The sequence below is a fragment of the Seriola aureovittata genome, chromosome 7, assembly GCF_021018895.1.
Source record: "Seriola aureovittata isolate HTS-2021-v1 ecotype China chromosome 7, ASM2101889v1, whole genome shotgun sequence".
NCBI lineage: Eukaryota > Metazoa > Chordata > Actinopteri > Carangiformes > Carangidae > Seriola > Seriola aureovittata.
The window spans coordinates 1,121,980-1,134,074 of record NC_079370.1 but is presented as its reverse complement, the minus strand read 5'-3'; the positions used below and the strand labels follow the sequence as shown (position 1 = coordinate 1,134,074).

At 40.7% G+C, this 12,095-nt stretch overlaps 1 protein-coding gene across 9 annotated transcripts in view; it reads left to right on the top strand.

Annotated features, from left to right (window-relative positions):
- The window catches only part of syngap1b (synaptic Ras GTPase activating protein 1b), a 138,071-nt gene that overhangs the window by 31,696 nt on the left and 94,280 nt on the right, over positions 1 to 12,095 (top strand). For all 9 annotated transcript variants that reach the window (XM_056380916.1, XM_056380923.1, XM_056380918.1 and 6 more), the window contains one exon: positions 5,004 to 5,314. In XM_056380916.1, the coding sequence (XP_056236891.1) occupies positions 5,004 to 5,314 (311 nt within the window). The remainder of the gene's footprint in view (positions 1 to 5,003; positions 5,315 to 12,095) is intronic.

The window sequence follows — 12,095 nt, the reverse complement described above, 5'->3', positions numbered from 1 at the left end:
TGATATGCATTTTCATCTGTGAGACCTTATATAGACAGGTGTGTGATTAACCACAGGTGGGCTCCAGTCAAGGTGTAGAAACAGCTGAATAGGCTACTTCTGAAAACGTCTCAATACTTATGTCAATGTTATATTATAGTAAACTGAATATTTTGGGGTTTTTGTCATGTTGGTTGAACAAACCAGGACTTCTGATGACGTCATCTTGTGCTTTAGGATATTGTGGTGGATATTTTTCATTGTTTTCTATTTCTGTAGAACAAATGATTAATCAATTAATCTGAAAGTAATTGGCATTAAAATAATTGTTAGTGGCAACCCTAGAAAGCCCTGGGATAAAACTGTTCCACAGGACAAAAATCAAATAAGAAAAAAATAAATCATCCAGATGTCAAACTTCCTCTAAATGTCTCTTTATTTTTACTTCACATTTTGTTAAACAGCACAGACACAAAGGCTCAGCAGAGGCTATCATGACCCTTTAATGCAGCCCCATCACAGTGGCCTATATTTATGGCCTCGAGTTTCTGTCCACCCAAATTATTCACATTACATCATATTATTTTTTCCAAATTTGCTGTTCTGTGTGTGTGTGTGTGTGTGTGTGTGCGTGTGCGTGCGTGCGTGCGTGTGTGTCTATGTATGTATGTCCAACTTTGTAGGACTGAACAAAATGGTAATTGAGTGTTTAAAGTGGTCACCCAACATCAAAGTTCAGATTTTATTCCATTACATCATCCATATGTCTGATTGCTGCGCTCTCAAGCAAGACCCCAAACCTCGCCCTTCACCGGTGTGATGAAAAATACGACCCCACAGTTTTCCTGTTTTTTCACATTCCACTTTCCCATGCTCCCCTCCTTTCCAGTCCTTGAATCGTCCATATTAATTAGCTGTGCTTGTTTAGCAGCTCATCTATATTTCAGCAGCTTGATTCATAATTCAAACAGGAACCTGAAAGATCAACTGAGTTGTTATTTTGCCATAATTAGATGATTGCCTGTTGTGCTTCTCCATCACTCTGACGGAGGATGGAGAAGCACTGAAGCCATCAACTGTGTGGCATCCGGGGGGGGGGGGGGGCTGTGAAATGATGATGCAGTAAAATAATCGGTTGTGACAGGCTGCAGTGTTGCTTTGTGAGCTGCAGGTGACTCTTTCTGGCTCACTTTTTACAGAGTGCAGAGTCTCAGTCAGACTGTCATTGTTAAGTACTTGTGTATTTGTGGTCACTGTCAAGTGTGAATTTGGGGCCATAAACTTGTATCTAATAATATTGTGTTGTACTCCTTGAAAATGTGTGTATGTGTGCTGGCCTTGTAGTAAAAACCTGAAGATGCCTTTTCCACCGCAGTGTGTGGCAGTGCTTGAAGTGGGCCGGTAGCCACCGCTTCGCAGTACCGGCACTTCTTTACGTTACTCTTTAGCGTGCCGTTACTTTTTCTACTGCACCGGCACTTCTTTACGTTACTCTTTAGCGTGCCGTTACTTTTTCTACTGCACCGGCACTTCTTTACGTTACTCTTTAGCGTGCCGTTACTTTTTCTACTGCACCGGCACTTCTTTACGTTACTCTTTAGCGTGCCGTTACTTTTTCTACTGCACCGGCACTTCTTTACGTTACTCTTTAGCGTGCCGTTACTTTTTCTACTGCACCGGCACTTCTTTACGTTACTCTTTAGCGTGCCGTTACTTTTTCTAGCGCACCGGCACTTCACACCAGCTGCCGAGATTCTTCAGCCTCCTTCATTTCAGGTTCTGGGCGATTACGATTTACCCCGGTGTTTGTTTTTGTAAAAAACGGGTCGGGAGATTTGACAGTAAACTCAACAGACGTGTCACAGTGTCCCGCCCACAGCACCATCTGATTGGTTATACGTCACGAGTAATAGCCTATCACGCTGAAGGCTGCTGTGTACGCAAACTGTTACAGACGTCAGCAACTCCGGTTAACGAGCGGAGCTGTGTGTCCAAGGTAAGACAGCAAATGTGACTGAAGATATAATAATCATCACAATCCTCTACACTGAAGTTACAACAACACCACACTCTGATGAATAAGTTCATCTGTTGATTCAAGGCACACCGAGAGAGAGAGAGAGAGGGAGAAGCTAGCGCTAACTGCTAAGCTAAAGTAACTAGCATCTGAATAGCTCGTAAACAACTGCTGAGTTAGTGAAAGTCGCTAAAAGAAGCAGAGAGCTGTGAGTGCTGGAGCAGAACTAGTGTAAGTTTAAATATACAGCAGGTAGTTTGACACTGTGATGAAGAAAACAGCAACATTAACTGTGTTCAGACAGAGCAGCAACAAACTCTACCAGATCAAAAACTCCAGTCTGGACGTGAGACACAACACTGACGTCAGCACGTCAGCACGTGGAGGCTTACTAATGACTGATACTGAAAAGACATTTTACTACAGTAGAAGTAAAATCACTGTGTGAAAATGTTCTCAGATAAAAATATGGTGTAAGTCAGTTAAAATGTCTCTGAGTAAATGTGTTATATTTTAAAAGGGGAGGGATAAACCTCCTATTACAACTATACACTCAGTTGGCACTTTATTAGGAACAGGAAGCTAAAACCGATGTAGTCTAAAACAACAGTCCTGTAGTAAAACCTCCTGCATGAAGGTTATAATCAGTTTTTATTAAAATTGTTACTGATTATTTTGCACTTGTTTTTCCACTTCAAGCACTGGGTGCAGAAGGTGTGAGGCGCTGTGGGACTTACACGCGGCAGAGGTCTTCCTTAACTTGTTTACGCCAGGATGTAGTTTAAAAATCAGGGTAAGATCAGCCATTGTTATTTTATGTTATCAGCTGTTGGATCTCCTGGACCAGGACATGCGATCTTGATGCTAGTAGAGAGGTGATTTAACATATAGGGAGATACTGTCATCAGTCTGTTTTGACTATAAAGCAGTTTTAAACAAGTGCAATCGATTAAGCCTGTTGGCAGTGTGTGAAGGCTGTACATTGTGGCTAGCTTGTTCCCAGCCATGTTTCGCTGGACTGATTCTCAAAGAGGAGAGAGTCTTTGAATTCCAGCATCAGGCGGGATAAAGTGAGAGAACTGCCTCGAGACGTTTGCTTTTGTATCCGTAGCTGAAAACTATAAAACGCTCAGTGGTCTAATCTGAGGGATGTGAGAGATACTGCTTTTGCCTCTTGCTTCATGGAAAAGAAATAAAAATGTCTACGGCTTAAACAAAGATAATAAATAAGCAGTCTTTAAAGGGTCAATATTAAAACATCCGATCCATCAAGAGAGGCCCATTAGCTGCATCGAGTGAGAGAAAGAGAAGAGGCAGAAGTGTGAAGATGAAAAAAATCTTTGTGATGCATTTTTATTCTGTATCATACAGCTTTGTAACCTATAGATAAAAACAGTTTAAATTAATTCTATTCTATGGGAAAAAAATGATAAAAGCCTGGACAGATTATTGTTATACTATAGAAGAATTGATGCAATATTAGTCTATGCCTATGCTGTATTTCCTTAAAACATAAGTTAAAACAGTGCAATAAGTGCCTCATCTACCAAAGGTCCTCAGCCGCACATTTTTCACTTAAGACGAAGTCAAACAGCTACCTGGGAAAAAAAAGTCCATATTAATGTCTCCAATACTGTGTGATCAATTTCTTTAATTATCTGAAGCTCCGAGCCCTCAGATATCATTTTCATTTCTTTTTCCCACCACATCTTCTTAAATGATCCTCATCGGAATCAGGGATAACGTCAAAGATAATTTTACCCCCACCGAGGAGATTTTATTTTCCGTTTCTTCGTCCGTCTGTCAGCAGGATATCTCAGTAACCGAGGAACAGATTTGGGGGACAGGACAGCCTTGGGCCAAGGGACACATGATTAGATTTTGGTGATGAGCTGGATCTAGGACTTCTTCAATTAGACAATTATCATTTTTAGCTGTGATTTTTAGCTGACTTTCAAATCCAAAGAGTGTGTTTGCAGAGTCACCGTCAAGTGTCTCCTACGTATGAATGAAGATCTGTGAGTGAAGATTTTATTTGCATTTTCATTTGCCTCAGGACCCAAAGTTTAGTCCTAAAAACTGCCTGTTCTTTTGTTTTCTTGTCTTGTTTAAGTGAAGGGGATTGAGAAAACAAGGTCAAGGGAAGGACCAATGAATTTAGAAAGAGATCCCACTATATTGCCATTAAGAAGACCACTCATTCTACCGGCTTTGCTTGTTTACACTGAACCAAACAACGCTGGCACGCTGCTGCCCCAGTGTGCGGGTTTAGAGAGCATGCAGGCGTCTGTCCCATCACACCAGCTCTGCCTTTTACACAGACGTTGATCCAGCTCTGTGACTGCTTCTGCTGCTGGCATAAAGGCAGAACAACAATGCCAACCCCATTCTGTAATTGTAGATTTCATACAGAATGTCAAGGCAGAATAAAGACGAAAGGTTTCCGTCTCATGACTAATTTTCAGCTATGTTTGAGTCTGATTGCTTCAGCTGGTGTTTTGCCTCTTTCATGGGTTGTGCTGAGTTTTCAGATGACCAGCTGCGCAGATATGTTATTCTGTTGGCATTAAGCTCCTTCCACTCGGGCTATACAGTATGTGTGTGAGGAAAAGTAATGGCACAAGCAGAAGGTAATGGTGATGGTACTGATGAATGCAAGACCTGTTTGTATTATTGTTGAAATCTTTGACAGAATAGTTTGGAATTCTGGGAAATGTGTTTATTCGCTCTGTAAGTGCTCTGTAAATGATATCATTATTATTATTGTCATATAACTCTTCAGAATCAGGTGTTCTTTGGAACATTCTCTGCTCATCGGTGTGCATAGTTTCAGATGACTTCTTTCAAGATTCACACATTTTAATGACACCTGACACTGATGTTATGAGGACAAACGTCTCACAGCATCACAACCCTCCTACTGATGATCCTAACTGACCTCTTTCCTCCCTCTCTCCTCTCCTCTCCTCCCCCCTTCACCCGTCTCTCCTCCTTCTCTCCTGTCCAGATGCAAGGTGTGCCGTCCCCCCCTCCTATCATCATCACCATCATCGCACCCACGCCCACTCCTTCCACGCTCCCTCCTACGACCGTCCCGCTCACGAACATCCCACCTACGACCGTCCCTCCTTCGACCGTCCCTCCTTCGACCGTCCTTCCTTCGACCGTCCCTCCTTCGACCGTCCTTCCTACAACCGCCCCTTGCACGACCGCCCCATCTACGACCGACCCTCACACGACCCTCCACCCCACGACCATTGGAACCCCCGTCTCCGTGTGAGCTCCGGAAATCAGCTCTACATGTTGGACCAGGAGGAGGTATTGTTCTTCACACACCAGGAATACATGATACTGATACTGGTTTTGCAGGAGGGATTGCTAGTTAAAGGTCCCATATAGTGTAAAGGCAGATTTCCATGTGTTCTTTGATTATAAAGCAGGTCTAGGTTTTATATTAACACTGTGAAAGTATCAAAGCCTCAGTCCACAGAGAAACACCTACAGCCTGTATTCAGAAACTGAGCCTTAAAATGAGCCGTCAGGACTTCTGTAACTTTGTGATGTCACAACTAAGCAGTCACTGCTCTCAGCCAAGCCCAGCCCATCCAAATCCACAGGAATTGGTTTCTCTGAGTGTTTACCTGAAATCTGCTAGATTTGTGAAACTACATTGAGATGGTTTTTGGTTCTTAAAACCACAAATATATCTTCTGACGGATATCACAAATTCAAATAAAACACCGGAAAAAGTGTAAAATATGGGACCTTTAAAAAAAAAATGTAAGAAATGAAATAAAATTAACAAATATAGAGAGATGATAGAGGACTTGAGCCCTCTCTAATTTAGAAAGTGGAATACATTTCACTTACTTTGACATCTAAGATATTTGATGACACAGTGAAGTGGATTGGTTACAGAACCCAGGCCACTTGGGAATATCTGGTTGGTGCTGAAAATTTAGTGTCAGAGTTTACCTGCAAATGGAAAAGTTACACATTCAATGAATGTGTCAAAAGTATATTTTTAAGGCTCCATGATTCAATGTATATGCCCTGTAATATTCTGTATGATAGTACATTCACGTTACATACTATAGGAGGGCTGACTGTCTTTGCAATTTGTCTTGTAAACGCCGTGTAATATGTCACAGCTAAAACACTAGAGCTGTAGGTTCTATATGAAGTATGAAGTCTTTATTAATATTATTATTATAACTACGGTTAAGTCCTGTAGCTAATTACAACTTGTTTCCACTTCTAAATTAGTAATAATGCACTATGTTCTGTGTCTGGAAAATCACTTAATTTGGCATTTGTTGACTTTTCTTTTGCCACTTGACGACTCACAGCAACATTAGCATTCATTGGAGCCGTGTCTCTGGCTACCTGAAAGTTCAATATTCACTATCCTTTTCTTCCAACTCCTGAGAAAAAATATCTGTCTCTTTATCTGTTCAGTGCTATATAAATTATTAGTGCAGCTTTAATAAATATTTCATCTCTTCTGTCTTTTTTATTTGAAAAAAAAAAGATAAAACAGTCAGTTATTCAACTAAATAGCAAATATAAAATCTATGAGGCACAACCTGAGTTTTAGTATGAAATAAATATTCATAAATATTGAATCAGTTGTAACATAAAGGGTTCTGCACCTAACAATTTTCATTATTGATTAATCTGCTGATTATTTTGATTGATTGATTGTTTGGTCTAAAAATCATTAGATGTCTTATTTTGTTTCATCAACAAACCCCCAAATATTTGATTTACCATAATGCAAGACAAAGAAAAGCAACAGATTCTCGCATGTGAAAACATCATATTTTCTGCATTTTTGCCTGAAAATTGACAGAAACGGTGAATCGGTTATCAGATTGATCACTTTATTTTGATTGACTAATTGATTAATTGACTGCTTATTGTAGCTCTAAACTTAAATTCTTGGAAGTTAAAAACCTGAATAGGCTGGAAAAAGGCTTTAAAAAGATCCTGATTTGATCAGCAGATTCTGCACTGGACCCGGATGCTGAATCTAATCACAACTCCAACTACTTCAAAAGAGTTGATCAATATGTGAGGTGCATCCCTGCTCTAGTGTGTGAACATGGCTGCGAATGAAGGCAAAGATAAACAAAACAAAACACTTCCGTCCGTCTCTTAGAGTAAAACATACAGTAGGTTGAGTTCTAAGCCTTTCGTGAGGTAGTTTCACGGAGTCTTTGTGCTACTTAGAGAACCCTACTTTTCAGCTAATATCTGTTAGAAAGGAGGTCAGAGAGAGAGAGAACGTATCTGGAGTCGATCCCAGACGCTCCAGCTTCCCTGGATCACCGTCGCCTCAGGCTCGCTTTTGGGGGTTCATTTTCAAGGGCAGTTGTTAATTCTGTGGGAAGTTGTCTGTGGTTGAAAACTTTTGTTAATTCTCTGCGTTGTTGTAACTGGATCATAAGTGTGTGACCGGTAACTTCAAACTGGGATGTTGGGTTATTTTGGAACTCTCTCAACCTCTGTGGTCCACTTCAATAAGTTTGTTTTTTTAATACATTATCTTAAGTCCCGTCAACAACCAGCTACAGAGGTCGACTTAGTTTTTCATTTAGGTAGAGAAAGTCATCATTTTATTAGCTTGATAAATGCAAGACGACAAGTTATTTTTCAGAGGAGAAACAGCAGGTGCCTCCTGTAGTTGTAGTTCTAGTGTATCTGTAAACACTTTACGTTCCCATATTTATTTGTTATACATAGTATATTAACATGGGTTATAACACACTTTAACATAAATATAGTTATAACTATAACTGACTGGTGAATAAATGGGTGATGAGTGACAAATTAGTAAAAGTAAAACACAGTTGTAATAATATAAAATGTGTATGAGGTGTTGAACTGAGAACTGTTGACAAATACTTAAAATGAGTTCATATTATACCATATTATAGTGTATTATAAACTATTTAATATATCATATCATATAAATAATAAATCTTATCTTATTCACAATGTCAGACACACTGACACCAGTTTTAGACTCATGTCATCCATGTTTGACAAGAAACAGAAAGGAAAAAAACAAACCAAATAATAAAAATAAGAATTAAACCTATTAATAACTATTTACACGTGTATTCGGTACCTGATAAATCTTATATTCCCCTGTGCCTCATACACCTCCATCCATCCATTCCACATTGTTGTACTAGCTGACATGTTCTTTCATTACCTGGGCACTGTAGTTTATAGTTGAATCAGTCCTACATGTTCTTGGTGCCATAAATACTCACTACACCACCTACTGTGTAATAACAAGAAAGTATTGATAGAATAGTCCCCAACACCATTCACTCCTGTTGGAGTGATGTTTGCTAAAAACTACTGTGCTCAGCTGTTTTAGGAAATGACTGACCCTGTTTTACAAATAAAACCTTATGCATGTGAGCTACTTTTGAAGATTTATGTCTTTAGTAGGAACAAATGAACTTGGTGCTGATTTCCACAAATGGGGAAGGGAAGTTGGAAACTGCTGAGAAACAGACTTTGCTTGTTGGTTTCAGTCTTTTCATGGTATTTGTTGACAATTAGAAAAATGTAGGATAACACCAGCTCCACTCTTTAATGGTGTGAAAGCCGAGAGCCGTTTCTATTCCAGTTCCCTGGCTTAGTTTTGAGCACACTTTATCGGCACTGTCAACCAAAACTGCTGTGACCCACTTATAGTATTGTTAGCGTAGCCTACCTGGGTGGCTGTATTGATCTGTGCTGTATGATACTCCACCATGTTAATTAGTTACCAATTAAAAACTTTACGGACAGCGGCTTTAATGTGCTTCAGGGTTCATTTTTAGTTTTATCATATACATTTTAATTCAATATAAGTATTGGATAGAACATTAAAGGATGATGGAAATGAAAACAGAAACTACAAGCTGGAGGAAGGAGAGAGAGCTCTCACTCAGTTATTTTTATTCTCTCTTTCCCCAGTTGGTTACAGATTACGTGAAATAGGCACAACAGCATGTTAGTGTCGATCAACTTGACTTTTCTTGTTCCCAAGTTTCTGTATTGATGCACCAAACACAGACAGTGCATCACTAAACCTGCTGTTGGTCGTGAATAAAATCTCATCTTGCTCTTCGGTCCAGGAGAGGGTAGTGTTCCTCAACTTTTCTACCTCTGCCTTGCAACTAAAGACTTACATCTACACACAGAATAACACAGTTTAAGCCAAGACTGCTGATTTATAACACCACTTAACACACCACCCTTAATGGAGCAGAGCCGGGTGGAATCCATAGGTCACCTCCCCAAACTTTGCAGGGCTGTTATTAGACCATATTTATGCTGATATGGTTTTTAATTTGGTTTAAAGACCTAAACTCTGCAACATCAGCACTTTGCAGAAGTAAAATGAGGTGCTGCACGTATTTATTGTATTATCCTGGTTTTTGTATCTTCAGTTATCTGCCTCACTGTTTGTAATAACTCATGTAGTCTGTGTATCAGCAGTGTGTATTAGTGTATGGCACATGATTTAAACCCGGCACTGAGGCAAATTTCTATGTTCAGCCAAGCTGGCACGTCAATAAAGTAATGAATCCTTATGTGGCCAGTCAAAGCATACGGGTGGCGACTTAACCGTAGTGTGTGTTCACGGCTGCCAATAGTATTCAACTTGTCATCACTCAGAGGAATAGAGCGCTCTGTGATCCCGATAAGAGACCTGTGCTGCTCTGGAGGGATTGTATGGAGAGCCCAGTTCAATTAATCAGAGCCCCATCCCTGTCTAATTGTGCCAATAAGGCAGCAGCTGTGAATGGATCGGAGGCAGGACTGACGTGCTGATAGTCGTCACCTCGGCGAGAGGCGTTAAATATTCATGCCTGTCACTCACCTCATGCAGAGCGGGTGTCTCTCTCTTCTTCTGTGTTTCGTACACACACACACACACACCCACACACACACACACACACACACTCACCCTTCAATTTATTTCCATTCGTTTTAGATGGCTCTTCAGTGGCTCGGCAAAAAAAAAAGCAATCACACTGTACATTTCCATAGCGGAGATACGGAGGATCAGTGAAGGACCTCGCTCCTTTTTCCTCAGCGGTGATGCTGCCTCCTGCACATTTTGATATCAGCCCATCTTAAATACACACCTTTCAACTCTCTGATTTTCTGTTTGCTTGTATGCTCGGCATCTGAGCTGAGCATCACCTCGTCCAATCCCTGCGCTCTCATGTATCTCTCCCTCCTTCAGGCTCATTCCTCCTTTTAATTCCCTCCATCGATCACTCGCTCTTACCCTTTCTCCTGTTCTCTCCCACTGTTCCCCCTTCTATCTCTCTGCTCTCTTTATTTAATCCGTCTTTTGTTCCATCTCTTTTCTCTCCCCTCCTGCCATGCCCGGTCTCTCACCCTCCGCTTCCCTCTCTCCCTCCCTCCGTCTCCATATTCACTGCTCCCGCACTTCTCCTCTCCCTCCTCCCCTTCTCCATCTTTCTTGCCCTCTTTCACAGTTCCTCCCTCTTTTCTGCCCTCACCCTTTCACCTCATCCCCTCACCCACTCTACCCCCCCACCCCCGCCCTCTCCCCCTCTCTCTCTGGGGTGACTGGCAGGAGTCTTTGGCTCGCCTACAGGCCACCTGTTTCTGTGCTCCTCACAGCTCCATTCACCCGCTGCTGTTTTTTTGTTTGTTGTGTTGTTGTTGTTGTTTTATGAATGACGGCCATCAGAAAGATGAAGGAGAGCCATCCTCCCGGAGAGCTGAGGTGTCGCTTCGGGGAACAAGACTGCTCCGCTGCGTCTAAAATGTGTCACTATGGAAATTTGTGTTAATTGTGCGCCTGTGTAGCTCTCGACTCCCGGCGTGTCGGTTCACTGAACTGTCTCCTCGTGATGGAGTGCAGTGCCTTTCATAGGGCCAGAGTGGGATTACACCCTCGCTGACAGGTCAGCACCCTCGGCTCATTTTAACGGCCAACTGTAATCGATATACTGACAAGATGTGTCGTCTGAGTAGCAAAGTTTAAAAAAACACCTAAGATGGAAATTACATTACAGTTTCCTCTTTTGCCTTTTTTTTTGAGTTGCCATTCAGTTCTCACACAAGGGACTGTGACTTGACTACATTGTCTCCCTTGAGCTTCTGCGTGTGATTGGTAGAAAATTCCTTTCCAACGCAGTCTAAGCAAGAAAAATGGAGAGCTGTGTTAGTTAGAAAACAAGGGAGAGTTCACCCTGAAGCAGCTGAAAGTGTCACTTAGTGTTACTCTGCCTCTGTGATCATCTATTAGGATTAGAAGAAAAAAAGATTTTTGTGCTACAAATGGATGCCTGAGAAATTACCATGGAGTCAAATCAACACTTATGTGATGCAGTCACAGCAGAAACATAACATTATGGACTTAAACTTGTATGCAGGGATCATGCAGTAAATTGCACGATCTTTTGCAGCTGCACATTATTCTGTAAAGTGCATCAGTCATTTTTATTCAGGTTTAACCAGAGTGACTATTTTGCTTATTGTTTAATCCTTTAAAACAAAAGGAAAATGCCAAACACTCTCTGCTTCCAGCTTGTGGATTTTCTGCTTTTCGAGTTTTTCTAATGTTGGTCTGAATAAGGAATTTAAAGATGTCATCTTTAGATTTATGAAATTGTAATAAATAGAATTATAAGTCTTTGTTTTCTGACATTTCATAGATCAAAGATTAATCTATTAATTGTCATAATAATTGTCCGATGAATCGATGATAAAGAATAATGTTATCATGAAAATTTTAAACACATTCTAATATACAAACGATTAATCAAGAACATAATTGGCTGATTAATCAACAATGAAATTAATCATTATTTGCAGCCAAAGTAAAAACTGCATCATTAACACCATTGATGTAATTTGCTGTAGTTTAGGAATTTGGTATTTGCTGATGAAGCGAGCTGGTTATAGATCTCATCACTAACTGGATCACTTGGGGAAATCTGTGCGGGGAAAGTCGATGCAGCGATGATGAGAATAAGTGATGAATTTCCTGGGCCAATATTTCTTTGCCTTTTTTAATAATCAGCGAGATCTTGATCTGTGATCCGCTTTC